The 27,887-nt window shown below is 37.5% G+C and overlaps 1 protein-coding gene across 7 annotated transcripts in view; it reads right to left on the reverse strand.

The window, feature by feature from the left end:
* The window catches only part of MATN2 (matrilin 2), a 76,063-nt gene that overhangs the window by 40,201 nt on the left and 7,975 nt on the right, over positions 1-27,887 (reverse strand). For all 7 annotated transcript variants that reach the window (XM_055704967.1, XM_055704972.1, XM_055704970.1 and 4 more), the window contains exons 2-5: positions 25,369-25,536; positions 11,857-12,426; positions 7,244-7,366; positions 2,743-2,865 (exon numbers count right to left, since the gene is read on the reverse strand). In XM_055704967.1, the coding sequence (XP_055560942.1) occupies positions 2,743-2,865; positions 7,244-7,366; positions 11,857-12,426; positions 25,369-25,522 (970 nt within the window). In that variant the 5' untranslated portion in view covers positions 25,523-25,536. The remainder of the gene's footprint in view (positions 1-2,742; positions 2,866-7,243; positions 7,367-11,856; positions 12,427-25,368; positions 25,537-27,887) is intronic.

Genomic DNA, 27,887 nt, shown 5'->3' on the forward strand with positions numbered 1-27,887 from the left:
GGAAACCTTTGGTTCTTTGAGAGAACCATGATGTATATATCCTACTGAAATTCCCTCTTCATTCTCTGAATTAAGAGGACAGAGTAACCTTAATAAAGTCACTGCTTTTTGCAAAACTGTTGTACTCAGTGTTCTCTGGCACATGTGTACATCAAGATCTTTGTTCTGATCCTGCTCATTTGATAACAAATACTTCACGTAAAGGAATGGTTAATTAGCTTTAAAGTAATGAAAACTGAGAGTTATCACTCCTGATTCAGTACTCCCTTACAAGATTTTCCAGCAAGGACGATTATTCATTGGTGACCACATCTGCAGAAGCTGTACATCCTTGGTAGTAGCATATTCCTCAAAAACCTCAAATTGTTCAAATATGAAAAGTCAAATTCTAGAGACTGAGAGCTAATAGAATTTGCAGACAAATTACCACCAAACCCACAAACTACCCAATCTTTTTCTGTTCAGGAAATGTAGACAGGCTAAGTTCTGCATGGGTAAAACATAATAAATATACACTGAAACATTCACATGCATCAGTAAGAAATGAAAAAGTTAAATGGTCAAATAAATCAAAAGAAAATTGAAAGATAGAAGTGCTAATAATGTGCTTTAAAATCACAACTGATATAGCTATTGCAGGGGTATGAATAGCATGAGTTCATGGTTTTTTTGCTAAACTAGGTATAAATGAATAGAAACCAAGTGGACAGGAAACACACTATAAAATGCAAGATAACAGTGAACCCTTGCATGAACTGAATTTTGAAAATAACTGAAAAGAATTGAGAACATGAAAGCTTCAAAAATCATCAATAGAGCTTATAATAGGCCTGTATCTCTCCATGCCTAAGAGAGTCAAGAGGTAGAAAAAATATTAAAGATGTATCACACCTCCAAAAAGCACCCTCCAGAATTTGCAAAGAAATTAACAGGCAAAAAACAAGTGCCACTGTAAGATATTTAATAAATGGCATAGAAATATTTTGAAGCTTTTGGTAAGAAAAATAGACTTTGTATTTATTATAGAGGATAATATGAGGTTTGACATAGGAAGAATTTCACCAAGATTTATTTTTATCCCTATGATGCTATGGTAGCTACCTTCCTAGTTAAAATATCTTGGGCTGTAAAGGACCCTTTAACTTAATAGAGAGAAAATAGTAACCACAGCTGATGACATTATGCATTAATATTCTGTTTAGAATATATGGTAGAAAAGAACTGGGGATGAAAGAACCTACCAACAGAAGTCACAGATTTTCTGTCTCAGGATATAGTCAAATCAATAGCAAAGAAATATATGCTTTATCCTAACACAGGTAAAGGTCTTGAGGAATAAATGCTAAAGTTATTGGATGAACTTCTGTAGAGTGTGTGATGTAGAAATTTCGGCTGGAACATTTAAGAAGCATTTTTAACTAAATAGTCATTATTTGCTGAATTTTCAAAATAATTCAACTTCAAAAAGAAGTTTCTTAAAATGGTATATTAATAGCCAAATTATGCTGAGGATAAATTGTGTTGAGAAATTTAAACACTCCTATACTGAGATCATGAAGCTAGAAGTAAGGAAAACATTCCTGAAAAGTACCAAGTGAATGTTCCTCAAAACTTCATATGTTATATTAGGTCTAAAAAAATCTCAAAACCTCATTTGTGTGTCCCATGTGAAACTACATGCAGAAAGTTCAGTTCCATAATCCGTCATGCATTTTGCATCTCAAAATAGGATTATCGTAGCTCTGTGAAGGTAATAAGATACAATTATATTATGTCAAGAGCTGTTTAAAATGACTACAGTAAGCTGTTGGACAAAAGCATTATGGTGGCCTGTAGCAGATTTGGGGCCAGGAATTCACTTGGATTCACTTCCATGGGATTTCAGCATATATTTGAAATTAATCATGCAATTTTTTGCCTGAAGAGAATACCTAACGAATAAGGCAGGTTTTTTTCAAGGACTCACTAGGGGTTTTTTGTAGTGGATACCAGAAGGCAGTATTTTCCCAAAACGTACCATGGGATGAAAAATTTACGAGAAGGCTAATAGGCTAGTGAAAAAGATTATACTGAAAGTATTTACTCTGTATAAACAGGAAAGAAGAATAAGATACTTAGGTGGTAACAGAGAGGGAAGTATGTTTGATGTTAAAAAATCATTATACTGCATTTCCACACTCACTGTTTTGAGTTGTAATTCTTAGAGCTGATGTTTGCTTCTTTACTGCCCTTAGCGAAAATCAAAGGCACATAGTGGATGGGTTTTTAAGGGGGGCTAAACTTCCCTTAAAGCCACCTTCCCCAAAAGAGTTTAAAATCTCTCCTGGCATGACGATAAAACCAAGTGAGAAATGACAAGAAATAGTCCACTTTCAAGTATAACTTCTGTCTGAAGAGGAGCTACTGTGTTTGTCAGGCTTTGTTTATTTTTAATGGCCACATATATCATGCCAGTACACTGCTGGCCACCTACATGGACCTAGAATAAAACATCTGGTCTGTTGTTTCAAAACAGCGATGTTATATTCTGTGTGAAATTAAGTGGAACAATTTTCCCAACTCACCATTCATTATCAGTAAAGGCCTATGAACATGCCAATATGTATTCTTCCTTATCTACCACTCATATAGGAGAAGACAGCTTCCCATCATTGCCTATGACTAAACTGGATATTAATTTATATTGAATTTCCCTTCGGTTTGTGTGAAGAGATAAATATGAATTGCTAAACTCATACTTACCAACACAATTCTTCCCATTTGTGTCAAGCTCATACCCTTCATAACACTGACAGACGTAAGACCCAGGTGTGTTCACACAAATCTGCTCACAGGCGTGTTTCTCCACAGCACAAAGGTCCTGAGCTACAAAACATAATTGCACGAATATTAAATTCTTTGACCTTCTATAATGCACAGGTAGACTATAGATCAAAAGCAAAAAAAAAAAAGGAAGCTATGAACAGCTCTTCAGAGATGAGCTAATTTTAAAACGCATCATGCCAATGTTCTGTCAAACAGTGAAAGTCTTATACCAGCAGGAACAATCACTTAAAGCTGAGGAGCTCATTCCTTCAGCTGAAGGCAATGACTGTTGATTGGCCAATGGTGCCTAGCAGAGTTGCTTGACTGTATGTTTCTATAAAAAGTTTGAAGGGCATTCTTCAGGGTTGGTTTTTTTTTTCGAAAAAAAAACCCAACAACTGTTTATTTGTGTCTTTTTTTTCTTCTTTTTTGCATAACTCTCCCAGATAAATGATGACAAGGTTGGAAAGGGAAAGAAAAGGAAAACACAACACCAAAAGAATTGGGGATATTACATTTCCGAGTTTTATAATTTTTCAGTTTTGTGCAAAATACCATAGCAAGTTAGCCCTCCCAAGCAAAAGACCTCATTAGAAAAATTATTATGACAAATGAGGTCAGTTCAGCACCTGGACGAATGAAGCACATTGCGCTTTTTTTTCCAATAGCTAGAGCTTTCTGAGAACCCCAAGTTTCCCAAGTGAAATCTCTGGAAAGCAAAGTACTTTGTGTGCTCAGGATCAAGCCCAAAGACTCCTCAACACATAATGATCATTTAGAGCTACAAAAAAGGCTTTTGGAACATGTTTGAGGAAACTAGCCAAACAAATAAAAATTTTCTTTTATAGCTGTCTGCTTCATATCAAACGGCATGATGAACAGCATAAACAGTTGTTTAACTCTCTTGTTCCAGTATAAACACCCACAGATAGATAATTTTCCAGCTTGTTTCAGCTACATTTCCAGCTTACATATATTAATGTAAGATTCGAACAACTCTAGAGAAGAAAGGAAGAGATCAAGTTAAACAAATGAGTAAATAGCCGTTATCTGACACAACTACTCTCTAGAAAAGTCAGACCAGAGTATGTGAAAGGAGCATCTTTTTCATGCATGCAAAACCATCTTAATGAAATAAATATAAGAATATTTCAAGTTAAATGAAAGAATTCTTTTTTCCCTAGTTTTGTTCTCAAAGATAGCCAAGTTGCTTTTTTATTTTTTTCTTTTCATGTGGAAAGCAACAAATCACAAGTATGGCAGATTTTCTTCCTTCAATGCAAGGAAATCATCTTTTTAGAAATTATATTATAATGAAACATATCAAGGAAAAAACCTATATTCAAAAGAGAAATGCACCCTTTTTCAGCCCGAGGGCACCCTTTTTCAGCCTGAGGCAAAGCTGTCAATTCATTGCTGACTGAAGCCATTTCATTAAGGGCTCACAAGAGCTGAATACTGATATAGTGTACTCTCACAACATTACAAAAAGGGAATAGAAGAATGAAAAAAAAAGTATAACTTTAGGTACAGCAGAATGAAGAGACACTATAATTTTAAATACATACCATTCATCTTTTCTGCATTGTTTAATTTAGAAAGTGTTACAATATATATGTAAGGAAACTATTTGTTCATGGAAGAGCTGACAAATAGATCCAAACCTTAGATAAACACATGTGGTTCATGTTGATCATGTATTGCACTAAACATAAAAATGATGAAGATTTATTTTATTTAGAGATTGAGGAACATGTTGTCTCTGTGCACTTGTGGACAATCAGTGGCCAATGAAGGTAATTAAAGTGGTCACAGACTGCGAGGTTTTCTATTGCCACATTTGCCCTTACCTCCAGAAATAAGCTGTCCAGGCTCGGTCCCCTTTCCTCATGAATTCTGTTACTTCTCTGGGGAGTTTTTAGACAATGGTCTGACCTTATCTAGACTGCTACCATACAATCTCCCTCCTTCACCAATGATTTGCACCATCCCAGCACATTTAAGGCCAGTTTGATGGCTCTCAATATTAGATTCCCAGTGCTAATTGCTAAAATCAGTTTATAGTTTGCTGATGTAGAAAAAAAGTCCATTAGAAGTAGGTTACTAACACTGAATGACTCCCTTTCATATTTAGCAGACTGCAATCTAGTATCATTAGATTGATGATCAAAGCAAATACACAGTCAAGCAAATCTTGAGTAACAGGTAAGTGAGGAAAACCTAATGTAAGACTGAGTCATAGCTAAAAGTAAAGCAATGCAGCAATGGGCTTCGAAAAACGGTAAAGAGGGAACATGTTGTGGGCAATTGTGCGTGGGTCAGCAGTAGGAAAGCTACACACAATTCCAAGACTTTCTTGGAAATTAATCTGTAATTTGTGTATAAAAGCTGAACTACTGGCTGATAAAAATTATGGAAATGTAACACAATAAAAAAGAAGATGACATGATAAAGAAAGATTTATTTTTAATTGACCCAGAATAAAAAAATTCATTTGTCAAAACTGATGTTGGGGTGAGGATGGGGACAATGTTTGAGAGGAAATTAAAAAAAAAAAAAAAGATAAATTTTGAATTTCACATAATTTTCCAGAAACTTGAAAGTAGAAGAATTCTTTCCAAAAAAATCTGTAAGAAAATTAATAGTATGAGGAAGACTTAAAAGAAAGGTTTAAAGGATACAAAAGTTTTAAATGAGAAGCATTTTAAGAGAGACACAATGAAAAGAATAGGTTAGAGAACATTACTGAAATCTGATTACGTATTTGGAGCCATGATTTGGGACTCTGACCAACCTCTTTCTGAAGAGCTATAGCAAACATGTGGAAGCAGAGAATATAGGCTGTGTGCAAAATTGTTCTTGTCACTATTCTTGTCTTAGCTCAGCTGCTAAACCAAATAATAATTAGGAGATATTCCAGATTGGATTGATTTTTTTTCCATCTTCTTGAGGAAACAAAAGCACAAATATAGCGTTTGTTCCATTTAACACAAAACATTCCCTCATAATTCACATACATGCATATGACAAATGTCTACATCTGGTGAAGGATGCTGGTGAGAGGAACTAGAAAACAGAGATTCCTAAAAGTAATTCATCCCATGGCTCAACAGCATAGGAGGTGAAGAGCTCAAAAGCGGTTTCCTGCTGTAGCCCAAAGAGTCTGAAGGCATTTGAACACAGCAGCAAGAGTGCCCATATCACTCTGGTACTGACATTCTTTTGTTCCCATTCCTGTTTACTGAGGCTCTGACTGAAACCATGTGTCCCACTGCACATGTAAGGGCTCTAATCCCCAAGCTGCAGGGTTGCCTCCGATAACTGACATACTCTTGCTGCTTCAGTGGTCATCAAGTTTTTGATATAGAATACAACACTAAGCAAGAGAGAGTAAGAACCCGTTAGTCCCGAGCTACCTGACTGTTCTACGGCACTCTCCTGAGATGTGGAACATGTGAGTTTAGACACAAGGATAGGATTTGAGCCTGCATCCTTCACCTTAATTCTAAATTATCAGCTGTGAAGCGTACATCCTATGCCTTCACCATGACTGTCTCCTCCAGCTTTTTGAAAAGACGTTTCCCAAAATTTTTCTTCCAGCTAAAATCAGTTTGGCAAATTTCACTTGAATCCATGCACTGTCATGGGATAAGAAACTACATTTTTAACAAGTACATTTTCTACAAGCAATTAAAAATAGTATTACATAATATCTTTAAAATAATGGTGGATGCGGGAATAAATTTGGCATACACACCTAATGTAGTCTCCTGCTAATTACTAGGAAGCACATTAAAATGGATAAAAGAAATACTGCTTAGAAAGATCACAATTAAAATGAAATATGGTTTGTTATTATAAACAATAAAGCCAATTACTTAAAACCGAAAAGGTCAACCCTTTTAAAGGAGGAAATGAGAGCATAAGCAAGACTTTCAAAACTATTCTTTGAACAATGGCAATCCCTTATACTTCAAGCAGCAGTTAGGGAGAGCTTTTCAGAATGGCAAGTTATTTCACTGATACTGGGTTTATTGCACCTTTTTGTACTATCTAGTACTGGTTGCAGTCTAGACAAGTTACTAAAGTAGTTGGATTCACTTCATGTGAGATGATAAAACAGTTCTTTCTTTGATAGCTGCTTCATTGCTGAACTTATTACACCAGTAAAATTAAAATGTAATTTTATGTAGCTACAGTGTACCTCTGCAGAGCTGTGTACAAAAATGAGCTTGATGTATTTCAGAAAGGTTTGTAAGAACTTCATTTACACAAAACAGGAAAAAGAATTACGACTTCACCTTTTCAGACCCTTTCTGATGATTACCATTAATTATATACTGAGTTTAGTCCTACATTATGAGCCCAACAAAAAGGGTCTGTGATGTTAAGCACTTTTTGGGAGCATGCAAGAGAAAAGTTAAGAAAGATAACATACTGCTGCAAGTCTTCTGGTCAGCATTCAGAATGTATCCTTGTTTACATCGGCATAGGTAGGAGCCAGGGGTGTTTATGCAGAAGTGATCACAGTGGTGCTCAACTGTACTGCACATATGGGGCACTGAAAAAAAGTAAGTAAAATGTTATGAACTGCTGATCTTACTTACTTGTGGTCACAACTATTAAAAAAATGGTGTAGAAAATTAAACTGAAGTCATGTAGATATTTCAAATTAAGGGTTGACAGTTAAGACAAAAATGGAAGCTTAAGCCTAGAAGACTGCAAAACCCCCGCACTCTTAACAAACAGTACTAGGTATTTATTCCTTTAAAAAGTAGGAAATTTGATATTTTCTGTCTGGTTTACATTAGTGGAATGGTTTTGGACATGAAATTACATGTAGAATGGAGACATCAACAAAATAAAAATATACAATAGAGTATTCAGAAACACTAATTACTTGGTGGTCCCAAGAAGACAATGAAACAAAACCTACCACATTCAAAACTAGAAAATAAGTGGAATTTAAATACAAACTGTTCTAGAGGACATTCAATTTATTGAATGAAGAACATCCCTACACAGCCCAATAGTAAAGAAGAATGACTAGAAAACAACTTGATGAAGAATCTTGCTTGCTTAGTTATTAATGTTAAGGAACAATAAAACAATACATTGATGAGGTCATGCATCTCCAAGATTCAGTAATCTGGGAGCTCAGCTGAGCTATACTGCAGAGTATGCCTTTCTGAGTCTATTTTTAATCTTTGTATTTTATGTCTCTAATAGTAGTAAAATGTAAGAGACTGAGACAGTAAGAAAGGAAAAAAATAGTGGGCCCATTCTGCTAAATTCATCGCTGAACTACTTTTTTCCAGATCAGTATTTTGGAATTAAGACATATCCTTGATGTCCTCTTTCCACTGGAGCATTGCTTATATGTTATTTCTGTAATATGTAGGTGAATTATTTCTCAGAGAACGTTGTTTGAAAAAAGATTATTTTGCTCAACAATTAGAGATTGATGTGCTCCTTATTGGGCTAGACAAAGCTCAAAATTTATGGAGTAGATATTAACAATAAACTTCTAGCAGCCGCAACAGAAGCCTGACAAATAACTTAACACGTGGTATGTGTGGTACTTGTGGGGGAAAAAAAAATGGCTTTGAGATACATACTATGTATCTGGTCATTGGAATGGTTACCAGAGTTACAGATTTATTACTAATATACAAACCACCACAATTCCAAAATCTCTTAATAAGCTTTTTGGATCTCATAATTTTCTGCCAAAATAAAACTTCTCAAGTACTTTTATTTATGTGACAACAGACCTGCTTGGACTTCTCGTCTTCGCATCTTTCTGCCATTCTGAAAAGGAAGTTTATGACCTTTGATACTTTCTAAACAGAAGTTTCCTCCTGGCTCTATTTCACTAGCTTTCAGCAGCAGGTACAGCTTGTTATGACCAAAGAATCACTTTCAAATATGACAAATGACAAATATATTCATTTCAGAGTTTAAGCATCAGAAAATCTTACCATGTATTAATGCTATAGAATGTGAATCTATACAACATCGCTTCAAAAACAGTCAATCCTCCCATATCAAAAGAACATCAGGCTGCAAAACAGAGTACTGAAAAAAAAAGAGTTCTAAAAAAAGAAGCATTCAATGATAGGCATCCCAATAAATCAGTCCCTTTTGAGAATACGTTGTTACTATCTGTTGCCTATCTTTTGACATACTAGCACATAATCTTTTTTCTAAAATGTCTCTGTTGCACTCATTTCAAAGAATCAGTGGTACTCTGGTCATCAGATTTCTGCGGTAAAGGAGGCTGCTGTCTGTATGATTCCTGCAACCTCGTTTGTTCCAGGAGGTGTTTGGTGGACACAGCCAGGGACTGAAGTAATAGAAAGGGTGATCTCCTAGTTAAGGAATGTGAATGTGAGCATATTGAATTAGATTTTATCTCTGTCTATGTCACAGGGTCCTTATTTGACCTGGGGCAAGCCCATATCAGTATCTTCAAGGAAGCATCAACTCTCACACTGCATGCATTCAGCTAGAGACACCAGGACCCAGATTTGCAAGAATTCAGGGCTCTCTCAGCTGCAAGTGAAGGCTGTAGAGCTGTGACTGGTATGTTATATTGGTCTAAAAATGCTAAATGCCCCATAAAATCAGACCAGGAATTGCCGAGTCAAATATTTAAAGTTTGTGGGTGATCTTGACAGTCTTTACCCTGTTTTCCTTCCTCCAGTGTAAAATGGGGATGGCACCACTATCTACTTTACAGGAGAATGATAGAAGACTTCATTTGCTCCTGACCGATCCCAGCTTTTGTCTTTCTCTCTCTTCTTCTATTTAATCTTCACCTCCTTTCCTGGATTCTGTTTCCATTTCTGTTTATCTTTTTCTGAGTTTTCAACTCTTGCCTCATTCTTCACGCCTCTGATTTCCCAGGATATTGTTTGCTTCTCTTTTACCTCGCTGACCAGTAATAAAAAGAGGTGCCTGGGATCCCCTGGCTTCAACTGCTGTTTCTGATACCCTAAATCTTTAACAGCCAGAGGCAGCAACTATAGGGAAAGTCTGATTTAATAGAGGGTGGAGCACATCCAATTTATATGGACTCTTCTGAGAATATAGCTGCTAGGCACCAGGTGATTTCTGTCATCCATGGGGAAACAGTGGTTAATTTGGTTTACTTTATATTTTCCCCACAGAACTTCATTACTTGGCCAGGTTTTTCTCTTATCTTCACAGGAACCATGAAGACACATTCCCACAGACATAAGGGCAATACAGACACAAGGACAGCTTAGGTGCCAAGGTCTTTTCCCATAGCGTGAAACCCAGCAGACTACATGCCAGGAGACTTGACCAGAGGGGTGCCTTCAATTGCTCTAGCAAATAAACAAGGTGTCCAGATGTTCAGCTCTGCTACAATGATACTGCCTCTCGGTCCACACTGGGGAGGACTTAAAAAAACTAAACACATTTCCTGGGAGGAATGTAGGCGCTCTAGGAAGCAGAGGCTATGGATGCTTAGATTGCTGCCTTGAAATTCAGCAAGCTGAACACTGCTTCACAGCCCAGACTCAATAAAACATTAAGGATCCTATCTGCAATTTAGTCCCTTAAGTTGAAATCCGTAAGAATCTAACAGCTTAAATTCTCTGTTGCACCTGGGCCTGGGTTTTTATGTGCATTTTTGGATCTCACCTTCAATTCCTGACATAGCAAATGTTCTGGAGCATTCCCTGAGAAAAGGAGGCGGCAGCAATCCTTGTCACCTCCATACTCCTTCATCTGTGGGGGTGGGTGGGGTGGGGGTGGTTTTATTGAGGATCACATGTATTTGGATTAAAAATGAGCTATAAAACACTAATACATTTACTGGACACTGCCTAGTCAGAAAAAAACAAGTAAGTGGTATTTGTACTGGATTTGTTTCTAAAATGCAATTAAAAAAATCCAGTAAAATGAAGTTTTGAAGCACTTTCTCTTCATTCCATCTAAACTCTCAATCCATGTTTGGTTATGTATCTTACTACGCCAGCTAATTATATGGCAAGGAAGAAACAGGAAAAAATCTATTATCTGATGAATGTCTGTGATGGTGTTCTGTGCTGATGCAGTTCAGCTGGAGCTCTGTTGCTCTTTGAAACAGTTTTGGAAAAGATCAAGTAAGGAAAATTCTCCAGACTATCCTGACAATAAGCCTCAGTTCTTTTCTGGCAAAAGCATCCCTAGAGATGAGTAAGCATTCAGTCTCACTATGCATTCTTTTTCTGGACTCTGCTGAAAATGCCTCAGCTTAATGCCAAATCTGTATGAAGATCTTTCATATTTGTCTTAGGAAAAACTAACAAAAAAAATTATATTAAGTAGATAGATTGGAATAAAATAAATTATGTATGTCATGATATTTGTAAAAGGTAACTTCTTATCAGGGAATTACAGATGGAAGTGATTGTTGCAAATTAATACCTATTAAAACATTATTTACTTTATTGTATGAATGAGTAATATCACTGTAACGGCTTCTCCTAACTTTCTGTACTTAAAATGGATTGAATAAAAATGCTACCATGTCTCTGTGTCTCATTTCCAGTCACAAGGCATGCACGGAGATAATTGTTTGCATAGAATTAATATGTAAACTTTGGAAGAGGGATCCACAAACTCTACAGAATTTTTTGAATAACCAAAACACTGTTTATCAGTTTGAAGTTTCAGTGCTAAGGGAGGTCACATTAAAAATCAATAGATGAAACAACTTATCTAATATTTAAATAGCAGAGGGTTGTAAATTTATTGCTATTATGCAATGAATAGGAAAATCATGGTATGTGTATTTGCCTCACTCCTCATGACCACCAGGAATCAGATCATATTTTATGGCATTTAGCAGTAGAGTACGTTTTTCCCCATATGTATGACTGCTGTTCTGAATGTTGTCTGGCTGGTCTCCCTTTTTTCAATATATATATTCTGACAGATAAGCTTCCATGTTAAAAAAAAATAAATATATAATGCATAGGTTTCCCCCCTGTGTTTTACTTTCATCTGTGCATTCAGATCCATAGATAAAAACCTTACCACAAAGTTTAGTCTGGAAGGCAGATGTCAGTGTTTCAATCTGACTGAAATTAGCAACCAGGAACACATGCTCTTCATGCGGTTCACTCCCAATGGACTTCAGCGTGTTCATATCTACTCTTCCCACTCCAATGGCAAAAATCAGGATTCCTGAGTTACGTGCTTTCGTGGCAATCTCTGCCACTGGATCCTGAGGTCTCCCATCGGTCACTATCATGATAATTCGGGGCACATTCTGCTTCAGAGGTCGAGCTCCTTCTGATTCTGAAAATGCAATGTTCATTGCATACTGAATAGCCAGTCCAGTCATAGTGCCAGTTGCCAGGTGCATCATCCGCTTCACTGCTCTTTCAATATCCTGCTTCCTCCTGAATGTCTTCAGTGAAAACTCATGTTTGACTGTGCTGCCATACTGAATCAGACCTACGCGGGTGGCATCAGTACTGATGTCCAGGAACTGCAAGATGGTTAAAATGAACTCCTTTACTTTTTCAAAGTCATAAGGACGTACACTGCGAGAGCTGTCAATGATGAAGACGAGGTCCAGGCGTTTGTTGTTGCAAGTATTTTCTGGAAGGCAAAATGCAAACAAAAATACTTTACAATAATTTCAAAATGCAAACTGGTTCAGGTTGACCCGATGTCTCAAACATGCTGTCTAAACAAAGACAAACACTGGGAAAATACAGGAAAAATAGGAGATGTCAGAACTAGGGCTACTTGGGCAATATAAATTCAGCCTCAAGTAAGTAAGAAAAGCTGTCTGTTAAATGATCAGTAGATTATTTATTTTTTGGAGGGAAATCAGTGCCCAGCATGACCAATGGCAGTGGAATGGGTAGATACTTGTGCTGTACCCTGTTTTGTCACTGTTGTTGAGATTTTAAGCTCAAACCCCACACAGGCTGGAAGTGCCCTCTGAATTACATAGTTACTATTTGAACAGGCTGCACTGTGCTTCTTTTTGTGGTGGTCCCTGAGAATTTAGAAATTGGACACTCCAGTGAGGCAGGGTGGAATCAGTCCTCCATTACAAAAAGGGAAAACAGAACACAAAGAAATTTGGGTCAAAAGCATCTGTTAATTGCAGTGGCTGATACAAGATGTGAAGGGACTGATTTTTCAGGGAACTTGGCATTAAGCAGCACTTTGCATGTACAAAGTACAGCTCTCAATGACGTCAACTGCAGCTGTGACTGCTCAGCACTTCTGCAAATCAAACCCCATGATTTCAAATGCATAATTAATGGACATCTGGGAAAAGTCTCATCTTGGACTACCTCAGCATCACACAGAAATTCTGTAGCTGCATCAGAGAGAAAATCCTGCTGTCTACAGTGGCACTCAACCTGGCCAAAAGACCACTCATACACTTTCCACCCATCAGCAGTCTTTTTTTTTCCAGTGAAGCAGAAATACCACACAGTGTGTCTATATCTGACAATTGCACAGGCAGGCAGGCCAAGCTATCACAGATAACAGCCGAAGTGAAGGCTGGCTGCCTTCTGGGCATGCTACAAGCCTCCTGGGACCCTGGGTATATCCTCTGGCTTCTGCTTAGCAACCTTTTTTTGAAAGAATATGAGACATATGCATGAGTTGCATGATGAGAATGGACAGGGACTGACCATTCACATGACAGGCTTAAGACAAGCAGGGAGAGGTGAGCTGTGAGCCTTGCTGCAGAAGGCAGCATAAAGCAAAAGATTAAAGGGCTTTAAAGGGCTTAACGGGATGCTGGTGAAGAGAAATCAGCTGAGGTTCAATACTGACATTAAAGATCCCTCCAGATTAGGAAAACCCTGAGCCAAAAAAGCATGGCAGTTGGGGGGATGCCTTAAGGTACTATTGTCTTGTCCTTAAACATTTTCATATGCATCACATTTTGACTGCTGTCAGAGACAGGACACCATGTTAGGTAGACCTGTGGCTTCAGTCAGCATGTCTGCTCCTGTTCTTCCGTTCCCATGGTTATGAACAGACCTGTGAAGTAACTAGTTGCCCATTTGTCTGCCTGGCTTGAAAGATTAAACATGGCAAGAATGCTCATTTCACTAAGTTGAGAGACCCCTAATCAGTAACCTCCCTTATTTCCCAACCCAATTCAATTCCCAGTGCGCTCTCATCCGTCTTGTGCACTGAATGAGGCAAATGCTCGGTGGAAACGTAGTATTTGACTGTGTAATTAAAGGTCATGTCATACTGCACAAGTACAAGTGGGCCAATCAAAGACTCAATTGGAAAAACATCTGTCTGTAGGCAAGCCTTTACATGAGTCCACTTGTGACTGCTGATGAATGCTAATCATGTACTTCTGCCAAGGCAAGGGGTGAGAAAGCTGCCTGTTCTCACTTGTTAACTCAGAGGCCTCTTTCATAGATTACCAAGAATATTTGTGGGCATAGAATAAAAATGCTCTTTGATGACAATAAAAATGACTGCCTGGATTTATTCATGCACAGCCTACAATATGGCTTTATTCATAAGCATAGGAATATGCTAGGGTTGCTTAGTCTTTCAAAATCGGAGGACGTTGAATGCAAGCCAAATTGAGCAGAAACAAAATTCCAGTTCTAATGGGATACAGATATCCTGACAACTACTTTCCATCTTATTATCTTAGTGGTATATCTAATTATTAATTATTTTTACTCATATAAGATGAAATATTCCAGCACAGTTCTAATACAAAGATAATGCTAAGATATTATTTGTGGGAGCAGAGCAAGGGGAAAGAAAGATAATTTCAGAAAAAAACCCCTAAGAATATGTCTGTGTATGTGAGGGGAAGGACAGAGAAGGGAGAAGGGTAAAATGACTGCTATTTTATTTTCCTTAAAACAAGTCAAAACTAGAGCCATGGTATTGAGTCCTTTTCATCTGAATATAACGATTTGGATCCCAGTCTGACAAGACTCACTTATGTATTTTGAAGTCAGGCATGAATCTTGTTGGGAAAAAACCTGGACGGCATTAGTAGACAGTACTACTAGAAACACACCCCATTGTGCTAAATTACTTAAGAAAAAACTGTTGGGCTGAATGTAACACAGTATATTTCAAAACTACTTTCATTAGCAAAACTACATCTATAGAAATACCAAACATTTCCAAATTGAAATGTATACAAAATGACCTTGTAATTATTAAAGTTGATTTAGCTGAGATCCATGAAAAATAAAACGTAACTAATTTACTAAGTAAAACTTCAGCTGGGTGGTATTTTGAGGAGTGGCAATCAGTAATGACTAACAGATCTGAACACTCATCCCCTCAGATAAACTTTCAGTGATACCTTTTTAGCAGTTGCATGTTTTTGCACTTGCCCTGTAAACTATAACCTCTTCCTGTTACCAGCTCTCATTTTGAACAAGGACATTTCTCACAACTTGGCAAACATCCTCGTACCCAAGAGTAATTCCCTTCCACTCTTCTTATGAAAAGTGACATGCTCATTGAAAAGAGCTACTCATCCATAAACCTGCTTCTAAGTCAGCAGAGGTTTTGTATTGCCAACACAAAAGTTAAAAAAACCCTCTCACTGTGAGCTGTATTATCCAAAGGCAAGGCCAGGAGATGCAAGACAAGGACAGACAAGGCAAAGGAAGGAAAGGTCAAGTCAGTATGTTCTCCTCCTCCAATCAATATGCAGTTTGTCTGTCAATAACAGTTACAGCGATGCTACCTTTGCAAAGTTAACAACACAAGGACATTTCAGTTCTACTTGGAAGAACCCAGCTGGGAATCAATTACTGAGAGATACATAAAACAAAGCTCAAAAGAATATTTCACATTGAGCATCTTAATTTCCTCTAGATCTGAAAGTTCTATTAAGTTATTTTATCTGATCCCTGCAGGTTTTCTTCTACTCCTTTCTCAAAGCAAATTACGCTCAAGCCTGAACCCCTACTTTGGCTTTGATGAAGTTCACGCTGCTTTGACTTTGCTCACCCACCCAGGGTCTCTATCTGAGAGTGTTTGTACCCTCTCAGCTTATATCTAACTAATGCTACATTGCCTTAATATAACTAAAGCGCTGCCAGGGAGTTTTCCTGAGCATTGGAACTGACTATCTCTAGGCTGTTAAATCATTAGACTAGTTCCTGGTATTGTTCATCTTAGGACAATTAACATTTTCTCAAGCAATCCTCAGGCATGATATGGGAAGTAGCATGAGCCAGGGACTCATCCTAATATGCAATGTGGATTCAACCACTCTTGTAAGCTCAGCGTATTTAGTAGTACAGAAGCAGGCCATTTTATACCACTGGTCTCAGTGCCAGAGAGCAGTCTAAGATACAAGCTAAGCTCAGAGGCCAGCTGGCTTGCATCCACAGTATTAAACTCACCTTCACACTAAAACAGAATGGCTGTATGCAAGCTGCCTATTGGGAATAATCCCAGCCCTCTTGCAGCCTCTGAACCATGCACAGGGACTGCTGGGGGAGTGCTAATCACTGCAGGCCAGAGAACTCCAGCAATTTAACAGCAACAATAATGGTGGAGTCCCAATGCCCAAGAATGTCCCTTAGCACTGTTTAATTTCCTGAAACAATTCCATTTTGGGACATTCAAACTAAACACATGAAAAGGACCAAAGTTTTAGATGGTGATTTTCCAAAAGTTTTTGCAAGCCAGCTCCCTTGATAAGATTAATTGTTTAAAAATGAGTTAGTTATTTTCTGTTGTTGTCCTACATCTTTATGACTCCTTATTCCTTTTTTTTTTTTTTTTTAACTTTGATATTACTTATTTGGTTATGTAGGTCTTTATCCTAATATATGAGAATGGATAAATGTTGAAGAATGATATTGCTTTATGCAAAGCAAAAGGAGGTTAGCTCAACTTGGTAAACACTGCAGCGAAGTTAAGACATTGAAAAAGTAATTTATAACAAGTAAATACTAGTTCCATTAAGATGTTTGTTATAGAGTAAGACAATTTAAGCAAAAAAGAAGGATGAGATCAGTTAAGAAAATATGAGATAATAGAAAAATTATTGCCTAAACAGGCAATGCATTAGTGGCAATGTTGAGACTCAATATATTGTTTCTTAGCTAACTCTACAGTAATGTATATACAAAAAATTACACGTGCTGTGACAATGCCAGCAATAACACCAGGTTTATTTTTACATTCTATCTTTTGAGTAACAGAAAAATTAAATAAAAGAGGAGAAAACTGTTCTCCTGGCTAGCACATTATAAAACTCTTTCCTAAATTCCTCTTCTTTCTTTGCCATTTTGTTATTTCATTTTCCCTCTAGTCCTCAACCTTACTGGCCTCTCTTTTCTTTACAACTTCTTTCCTTATAAATCGCAGTATAACTCCTAACAATTTTGTTCCAAAGTGTATGAACTTGCTGGGTGTCAAATATTTGTTCTTAAAGTCCAGAATTCAGGTTTTCCCTAGCTAAATATCCAGCCAAAAAGATTGGATTTGACAGATTCTCAGATATTTCCAAAGGATTTCGTAGTTCATCAAGAAGGTTTAATTTTATTGCCATACAATCATACAAGTAAAGAATACTTAAATTTGCAATTAATTCATAAATATAGCAGGAGCAAAATGCTCAGATGGGAAGAAACACATACTTACATATTACCTATATATACCTTCTAGGAAACCACAGTAGCTTCATTTGCAAAGATCAAGCACGAAGTACATAGCAGTAAATGTAATGTTGCTTTTGAAAAACGCATTTTGTGGTTGTTGCCAAGACTAAATGAAGAATAGCACTAATTCCAAGCGCTTCTTGGCTCTAGTAAGACGTTTTGTGCAAGTTACCTTCCAAGAAGGACAAAGGATAGTACGGTACATTTCAGATATAATCCTACCTAGTTCTGGAAGTAAATGTTAGAAACTGCTCAGTAACCCTTTCCTGGCACATGTATGTGCTGCACTTGGTTCTGCAGGTGACACCAGCTCTTGCCAGCTCTGGGACAGACCCTGGGTCCAAGACCTGCCCCCATACTCCCTGGCCCCATCCTTGCTCTGAACCTTTCCCCAAACTCACAGGCGTCTGGCCCTAACCCAAAGACTCATTATGAGTTTGGCAGCTCACCCGTTCCTCCTTACATACTTCTTCCTCTGGAACAATCTCAAATGCAACACAGCCTTCAGACATTTCTTTATTGCCTCTGAAAAAACCTTTTCTGAACTTCCAAAATTTCTGGGACAACTGTACAGCAGGATGCTCTTGTCCAGAGATTTCCATTTCTTACCACATGCAAATGCTTCATTATCAGTCACGCCAGGAGAGTCCGTTACCTTGTTGTCATTTCACCTCACTATTTCTATTCCTTCCCTGTCATCCTTTCCAAAACAAGAAGGTCATTATTAATAAGAAGTCCCTCCAATTCCAGAGTCCCAAAACTGACTCCTACTATGTCTCCATTTCTTTAGACTGGTTCTGTCTCTGGCATGAAGCTGAAGTATGGTGTGGGGATACTCTCAGGTTCCTTAGTTTTTTTCATATATTTCAGCTGTTCTGAGATGGAAACTGTCGGGTCTTCTGACAGGAGTCAAACCTGCTTTAATGGTCAGGAGGACTGAGGAGTGGGTTGCTTTCCCTTGTGGGCAGAAAAAGACCCGGACAGAGGGATTAAGCATCTTGATATCCCCAGTCCAGTCCCAGAAGCATCAACATCTACCAACTGTTTCCTGACAGAAACAAATGTTACGTGCTCTCAGCTAAGCATAGCTCACACCCGCGAGAGACAAGGAATTTTCTGAGCCATGATGGAGAAACCTTGTAGTACACACAGTTAAAACTACTTTGAACCCAGTTCTCACAGACAGCCTGGAGGCATTGACTCTGCCTGTGACTGACTGTCTTTCCCTGCACACATCTGTAAAACAACAAATCACAACCAACACAAAAAAGGGTGATTGCATGGGAGAAGATGATCTTCATATCTTTCTCCTCAAAGATCTGAAACTCTCATTTTGCCTGAGCTACCTGGGGCACTGTTGCAACGGAACAGAAATTATTACAGAAGGAACAGATAGAAAGAGTAAATAATAACAGAAAATAGCAGTAGCAGCGTAGAAAATTAAGTGAAAAAATGTGACCTGAATGAGTTTGCGCTGTTCTGCTTTCAGGACATTAGCTTAATGTTTTAAAAACTCCTATCCATGCTTTTTTTTTGTTTTTCTAAAAGTCATCCATGTCTTTGTTTACAGGCAAGCTATTAGCAACCTCAACATTACTCATTAATCAGCTGATCTGAAACCACATATTTCTATACATTGGTAACAGTTTAAGTATTATACTCTTTTCCAGAGTAGTTTCAGAAACCGCACCATGGGATAGTGCCATACACCATTTCCCCCTGCTCCCCAAAATATATGGGGCATCATTCCCACTGACAAACCATTAGTTCTACCATTTCAGCAGTACTCTAAATAAGTAGATAGTGTCTTCTAGCTTCCACAGCAACTTAAAGGCACGTTGTCTTCATTCACAATAGTGTCTGATTACCCACTTGTGCCTATAAAATGAGATGTTCTTTAAGTTATGTAAATGCTGTTTCCAAGACTTTCAAGTTAATTTTGCACATATGTGCTTTTTTAATTATTAAGCTAAAGTACTCACAATGAAGTCAAAACCATCATACTTTTGAACGTTTGGTGTTCTTTCTTTTGGCCTGAGGTCCTTCAAGACAAAATACACAGAGGAGACTTTGAGATTGTTGAGAACATACAAATAAAAAAGTTTGCAATTTTAATCAGTGAATTATTGTCAAGGCAAACTTTTTCAAACAGAAATGGTATTTCACAGTAATTTGTGGGGGTTGTAACAAACAATTTCAGAAATACAGAGAGCATTTGCAGTTCAGTACATGACACTGTTTTTTCTGTACCAGCAGATGTTCTTTCCTTTTTGTGGAAAATTTAAAAATCTCTTTAAAAAAAAAAAATAAAAGGGGGGGGGGAAATTGGCAGGAAAAGATAATAAGAAAACAAAGACTAGAGAGAAAACAGGAAAGAGGAAAGAGAAGAAAAAGCTTTATTAGAGGAAATACAAATTAAATAAATACAATAACACGTCTTGTGCTGCTAGAAATAGAATTATATCCCATATAACATTAATTACTGAATTTCCCTTTAAGCAGCTTGAAAGTGAATGCTATTTTAATACATGAATTGAAAATTAATAGTGAATACTAAATATGACAGTTGGCAAGCATAATGTTGTCATGCGGCTAAAAATTGCTAACACAAACCAAAATCCAAACTTTCTGATCTCCATGATAATTGGCTGCAGATGAGTGTACTCAGAATAGGACACAAACCCCTGGGGTCTGTTACAGTCCCAGATAGCCCTCATGGCTCGTTAGTTGGGCCTGCTTAAGGAATAACAGCTTTTGCAAGGAACAAATAGCCAGGCAGGGATGCGATTGCCATTCAGATCCCACCTTCTCGGACTCCGGGACCCCTGCTAGGGCTGGGAAGGCACAGCCTCAGCACCACAGAGAGAGGGTCTCCCACTGCGAACTAAACCCTGAAACTGGAAGACTGGGGTGGTCTGAGCAAGTGCCACCTTCCTGCTGCTGTTTTAGACCTCAGCCAGGTAGATGACGGACAACAATTATTGCAGGGGAGAAGCCGATACCTGAGAGATTAAGATGAAAGCGCCAAGTTTCAAGGCTTGTTATAAAGTCCATGGGAGACATCTCAGCCATTGACACAATCACTACTGGGAAGCAAAGCACACAATTGCTAATAACGTGTTGAGGCACGATTGTAAGATGTACCTACACAACTCTGAAGGAAGAAACAGGTGATTTCACACACTGTAAAATGCTTTGCACTTTCTCTTTCCAAATGTTACACCTCTGTTTATATGGCAATTTTATGTTTTGATCAGAGAGAGTCCAAATTGATACATTTTATTATCTTATATCCTCATAAAAGTTTGGTTAGGATTTTGCTTATATTTTGGCTAAATACATGATAATTCAAAAGATGTAATTTGCAACCTCTTCCTACCTTTATTGCCTAGGATAGTTTTGATCTCCCCAAATACTATACCAGCATTATACGTCAAACACGTAATGTAGTTGTTATCATGACCAGACTCATTATTGACACATATTTTCCCCTTTTCTTTGCGGCTAAAATGTAACCCAGAATGGTTAACCTGATGATGTTCTTGAGCCTCGAAGTTACAAATACACAAGTTTAAGAGCTGGCTTGGATACAAGAATGTTTGGAATAAGTTTAACTGACTGTAGTGAGTGATTCATAAATTTAGTAAGCACTATGTGTACTTCATATTAGTTCTCTTCATATTAGTGGAATGATATTTATAAAATGAAGAAATAAATTATTATATATTTTGTTGCAAAATACAATTTAACACAGATGGGGACATTTGTGTTTAGCAGCAGTTTCTACTGAACAAGAGCCAAGTACATTTCCTTCTTGGCCTCCATTCCCCATTCAATTTTGTGCAGCACCAGTTAATCTCTTGTAGTTTCTTTCTTCTGGGATCTTGTAGCATCTAAATTAATGCACCCTAAATTAGCTTTTCTCCTCACATAAATAGTTCTTTTTAAAACCAGGTAGGTGCACATTTTATATTCCTAAAGAACAGAAGGAATGTTATTGCTTAGAATATTATTCTACAGCTTATTCAATTATTCCCATGCATGCACTTCAGAGCTTTCCAAAGAAACATGCCCATGTGACATAAAATACATGCTCAGTTTACAAGAACAGAGTTCACCAAGAAAAAAAAAAAAAAAATAATAATCTTGTGTTTTTTCCACACTGTTGAAATTTTGCTTTGTTTTACAATAAATGATTAAGATGCAGCAGGGCATAAATCCCACATCTGTGCTACCAAAACCACCCACAACATCAAACACCAAAAAAAGCTATATCTTGCAAGGACTGGGCACGTGTTGTTTCTGAATATAGAACCTGCTGAAAGGTGCTGTGGATCTCTGACTGTGGCCTTGAAATCACAGTGTGGAAATCACCACTCTGGACAACTGACACGGCTCTCCATCAGTCTGTTTAGGTGCATAAGTCTATTCCAGTTGTATTTGAAAGAAATGAGCTAATGTAACAGACTTAATTTTATCTTTATAACCATGTAGCACTATATTTCCATTACTGCTTTTCTTTAGTATCCAAAAAGCTATGCTAAACTGGCAAACTGTGCTTTCAGTGATCTGTGTATAATCTAAAAAAGCAGCTGTGCTCAGCAGGAGCAATGATTTTGTCAGAGAGCTAAGTAAAAACTCTTCAGAGCTCTGATAAAGTCTTTAAAAGACAAGATTCTAAACCAAAAGATTAATTTCCTTTAAGGAATCGGGATACTTAGGATCAAACTGACGAGGGGAAAGAGAAGGCAAAATTCAGTTCACAAGTCATATAAGGGGAAAGGCAACTGCCTTCTGCTACAGTAAAGACAAATGTACCATCCTGTTTCTTTCTGTTATTTCACAATATCTTGCAGGACTATGGAAATGATAATTTAAAACATAAATACATATACATTAAAAGCAATATTTTCCAGCAATTAACACAAATTCTGTTATTACAAGAAATACATGTGTATTTTCTACCTCTAAAGCAACTACACGTGTTCTACAACTAATATGCTACAAGAAAGATGTAAGAAGATGTTAACCAACTTAATTAAGTTGGCACAATTGACAAGTTTAAATACTTTGAAGTTTGAGTCAGTGTTTCAAGAAAGAAAAACCTGCAAAACAGTTTGCCTTCCAAGGCCCACACAGAGAGAGTTCTAAAAACTTTATGTCCAATTGAGCCTTGCACAAAACTTTCAGATCTTTAATGGAAATTATTAGCTATAGGAATAATAATTTTAAAAAACAACAAGCAATGCAAGGATTTGCTAAACAAAAACATGCATTCAGGTTTAGCAAAAAAACTAGGGATAAGAAAAACATAGAAAGACATAGCTCATTCCTTCTGAAACCTTCATTAAAACATATAGGCTATTAGCCCTAACAAGACAATTAATAAATCTATGAAGTATTAGTGCATGGCTGCCAAAAAAGTAAATCCTCCTAAAGCTGGGTCTCACAGTACTTTTATCACTATGTGGACAATCCCACAGGATTTTTCATTCATCCCATTTTGCCTGTTTACATTGTCAGCTTCCTGGAGCAAGGAGTTTTACTTCTGTACATAGACACTACTAGTATTTTACCAGTAAATAGTTACCACAACAGTACACTTTTGTTTTAAACGTTGGCAAAATGAAAAAAAAAAAAAAAAAAAAAAGGAATAAAATTATTTTAATGCTACTAATATTTACAAGGCAAAATCCTTCATTTTAGTCCTAAAAACATAAAGACCTCCACCCAAAAAACCCCAAACCCCAACCTAAACTTTTGTTACTTTTCCAGGTATCTGTTGGTTCTTTGCAGCTATATTGCTCACTTTTGCCTGCCAAGTCTTTCCACAACAGCAGCAATTGTCATCACCACTACTATTTATATTATACTTATTATACAGAATGGGACAGCTTTTAATTCCTGTTAAATTGCTGTAGTTCTGGAGTGTTTTTATTAAGTCAATAGACTTCATGTCACTGAGAACACCGTTTGGCCCCATTCTTTTTCATGTCATTTAAGGAACACTACAGCTTTCCAGCAGAGTGGCATGCATTTTACACATTCTGTTCTTTACAGAGAGGCACGTTTTAACCATGCCACTGTTTATATGCACTGCTGAATCTGAAGCAGGTGACCTAATTTATTGTAACAGAATGCAAGGCCCAAGAGTCTGACTCCAAACTGCCACGTACTTTTATGGGCTGGACCAGAGAATGTCCCAAGTTTCTTGCATCATTTAATGTCTTGAAAAGGTTCTTTCAGCCAGAGCTGCCAGAACTGTTTGCATCCTGCGCATGCCAAACTGAACAGGGATCCAGAATTTTCCAAATGCAGGAATTGCTTGGCTTTTGAAAGAAGAAAGAAATAACTTAATCTCTAAATTTTTATTTGTATCGACTGCTAATTCTTTTCATATATTTTCCATTATTTAAAATAGGAAGAAAAGGTTATAAAAGCAATTTTAAAGAACCACAGGGAAAAAAAGGCAAACCGAGAAATGTGAAACCTTTTAGTTTCTCCACATAACACCTTGCTATTGTGTTCATTTTCTAGCGAGACAGGTAATTTATTACTTAAAGTTGAACTTTAGATTAGGGTATTTGATGGGGACCCTAAAATATTCAGGAGGGACTACTATTTAATCACATTTTGGAATTTAGGATTTTAGAAAGTTTGAGAGTCTTGCTAAGTAAGGTGTAAATGTGGGTTTTCTCTTTGCTGTTCCACATCCATGTTTTTTGGTGGACTAGTTCTCCAGAGCTGTGGTTGTCAGCCTTCAGTTGCAGAACCCCAAGAATCTCAAGACCACTTCTATTGGCTTTGAGAAAGATAAAAAAGAAAGAAATCTGTTGTGACCTGGCTTAAATTTGTTCTACAGGAACTGAAAACCAATGTTCTTAAATTAACAAAGGACAGATTGCAAATGGCATTTTATGGAATGTTACATATTTAAAGGATTACATTTTGTTTGGGGAAGATTTTCACTTGGTGGTCCCCTTTCTGTCACCCATTCTTCCATGTTCTGGCTTGCTTTCTTCTTTCTTCCCAATATATCTTCTGCAGGACACTTCACATTCCTCATGTTCATCTAAATTAGGTGACCTTTACAGGGAGGCAGGCCACTTAACATCTCCCAGCAGCTGGAGAGAATTATCTGATTAGATTGATGTGTATCGGGAATCCCTAATGACAGGCCATGTCCAAACCCCATCCATGCTATATTTTCATAATCTGACAATTACCTTAAACAATGAGCAAAAGAAAATTACTGTAAGTCATGAACTGTTAGAAGATGAAAAAGTTCACCAGCAAACTGACTAACGATCAACAAGAGAGATGAACCTTATTTTTTAAAATATGACAGACACAAGATAAAACTGCTAGATCCTGTCCTCAGGTTTTTGGCAAAAGAGGAAAAATGATCTACTCATTATAAATACAATTAACTGGACAAAATGAAGGGATTAGCATCAAGTAATGCAATGACAAGCCTCATTTCAATAGCCACTGATTTCCATTCAATCATCCTTATGCACAGCACATACATACAGACAGCTAAAACTCGCTGGCATGGTAAAAGGCAGCTTTGACAGAACCTTGATGGACCAATATGTATTTTCTCCGAACAGTGAAAATAAGATGTTTTTGCCAAACAGTCCTGTAGCAAACATTTATTTAATATCACTTACACAAAGTAGATCTAGAACCTCAAAAGTAAACACCTTCTTTCAACGGCTACTAACCGGTCAACAAACTTTCTCACATTCCGGCTTGCAAATGGCAATCGCCTTTTTATTATAAACTAACTCAGCCAAGGTTTGGCCAGCTGCTCATGCCTTTTATCATTTGTATTTGAGATGCCTTTTGGTGATGCTGTTTGGGTTTTGGTCTCTTGGGCTTTTTTGTAACTTACCTAGTAGAGATTGCGAGCTAACATCCCTTCTTTGGCTGAAACGTCCTCCAGGGAGATCTTTTGCCATGACAGAGACAATGGAAAGCAGACTGTGTCCAAATAGCAGAAAGAAGCATGTAATCATTTTCTTCATCTTCAAGAAACAGAGGGACATTCAAGGATGTGAAACTGCAATAAAGGAAAGAAGGAGATGAGCTCTTTGATTACACAAAAAGATACACTGTAACCATGTCAGCCACCCACCTGCATTGCCTCCCTCCCTTAACATACAAACATGCAGATATATTGGCATGGAATAATACCCACAACTTCAAGAAAGAAGATCTACATAATAAAGTTGAGTTAGCAGACCCTGCGTAGTTTTTATAAGTATTGTTAGTTGAAGTTCATAGTTAACATTTAAAATGTATCAGCTTTTACAATCATTCATAATAATCAAGTATTTTTAAAGCAAGAAAAGGAACTTAATTTCAATCAGCCTGTCAGCATTAACAGGTTCAAGGACACAAACATATTTTCATTATTCTACTCAGCATTCTGTTGCATTTTTTCAGAAGTTTAATGGTTCTTGTAGTCTGAGAGCTACTTGCATCAGAAAAACTTGGAGAATTAAAACAAGAGAAGAGAATATATGCCAGAAACACCAACTATAAATGTGAACTCACAACAGCTCATGCTTCCTTTTCAAAAGACCATCTATAGTTGCTAGCATGAAGATAACAGTGCAGGATGAATCTTGTTTACCCAAGGAGACTTCTGAGGACTGGCAATGGGCTTGCCATAGATCATGAAGAAGTTTTGTCATACTGAAGAACAAATTGACAGAAAAAAATCCTGCACTAAGACATGATTCCTGCCCAGGAGTTTGTTAACGCACCGTCAAAAGCCACAGCTGACTCTGCCCGCAAACAGGGACCTAAGACTGACGTGCTAAACGCTCATCTTTCAGCCATGTCCCCTGTTGCTGGGATTCCTCAGATGGCAATTCCTTTTACCTTCCCCTCAAAATTTATTGTTTCAGGTTGTGAGACAGCATCTCACAGGAGCTAGATTCAGCCTTGGAACTAACCAGCGATATGAAGAAGCTTAGTCAAGAGCTCCCCTAGGCGCAAAGACATGGATAAAACTACCCACTTTCACAACAAAAAACTGTTCTACCTGAAGCTGAGTGGAAACTTAAGAAGCAGTGCAAATTTTAACAATAGTTCTTGGTTCTGTCGAAAACATTTTTAATATGGTCCTAAACCTGGTAAGTAGATAGAGCCACATATCTGTAATAGAAGGCAACTAAATGCTCCAGTTCAGAAAGGAATTCATTTTTACCCCACCATAAGGTACTCACCGAGAGAAAAGAAGATTGTGAGTAAATATTTTCTCTCTAATAAAGAGATTTTATATGTTATTCTTCAGTCTGTCCTACACAATCATTATACCTTGATCTATTTTTCTGTCTATCAATCTATTTTTCTGTTTCAGTAACCTACTCAGCATCCCCAAATATGAACACAATATTCTGGTGTGTATGCCAGAGAGCAAAATGAACTAACTCTTTGCACTCAAAATGCCCAGCCTTGCTTAAATGTTCAGTACTATCCAGTAACAGGCAATACATGATTTAAGGACATTCAAACTAGGAAAGAGAGGTAAATGGTGCTTGTAATAGTGGCTACCAAAAATTAAAGGTTTGGAGCCCTAGCAGCATGGACACTTGGATGGTATTATTGGTAGAATATTTCCAGTGCTTAAAATTTTGCTGGAGGCAACAGTCGTTACTGCTGGAGATTACTGATGAAAGCTTCTCCCAGGTTATCTCCTCACTTCTCAGAATATCATCAACACAGGCTGTGCAAGGGGGCCTCCTTTCTCTCTGGCCTGTTCCTTCAGCACACAAGGCAAATGGACCTCCAGAATACATGTCAGTTCTAGCACCAGTATTTTAGAAACAGAGAAGCCATGCTCAGAGAGCTAAGGAGAGTAGAGAAATATGCTCCTTACAAGGCTATCATCATGAGCACCAGGCATGAACCTCAAAAAGGCTATCTGGCTGCCACCTAGTTGTCAGTGGCCTAACCCATCCCTCCTTCCTGTCCATCCTAAACAGCTGCAAAGATTGGGCTAATCTCTAAGTAAAGCCATTTTACCTGTTCCTGATGGCACATTAATGGAAAACGAACGATCCTGTAGCGCAGCATCTTTATAAAGCATTGCTGATCCATCCATTAACAGCATGGTGCCACAGGAAACTAACGCAGGACAGTCCTACCAGCTCTGCAATGTACACCAAATTAAACCCTCCTACATTCTGGCACTTAACATATTTTATACATTTGTAACAATTTTTGATATTTGGTTACAATTTTAAATTCACTAAACTCACAACTCTCCCCAAGCAACTTCAGAAATGAGAAAAAACCATCTGTGTGTTTGCTGTGATTTTAAGTCTTTGAATTGTTAGGAAACTTATTACATAGCATGCAAATATCATGCAATTAGATGACCATATAAACCAAAATTCCTAC

Source organism: Falco cherrug, chromosome 3 (assembly GCF_023634085.1).
Source record: "Falco cherrug isolate bFalChe1 chromosome 3, bFalChe1.pri, whole genome shotgun sequence".
In the NCBI taxonomy this organism is placed as follows: domain Eukaryota; kingdom Metazoa; phylum Chordata; class Aves; order Falconiformes; family Falconidae; genus Falco; species Falco cherrug.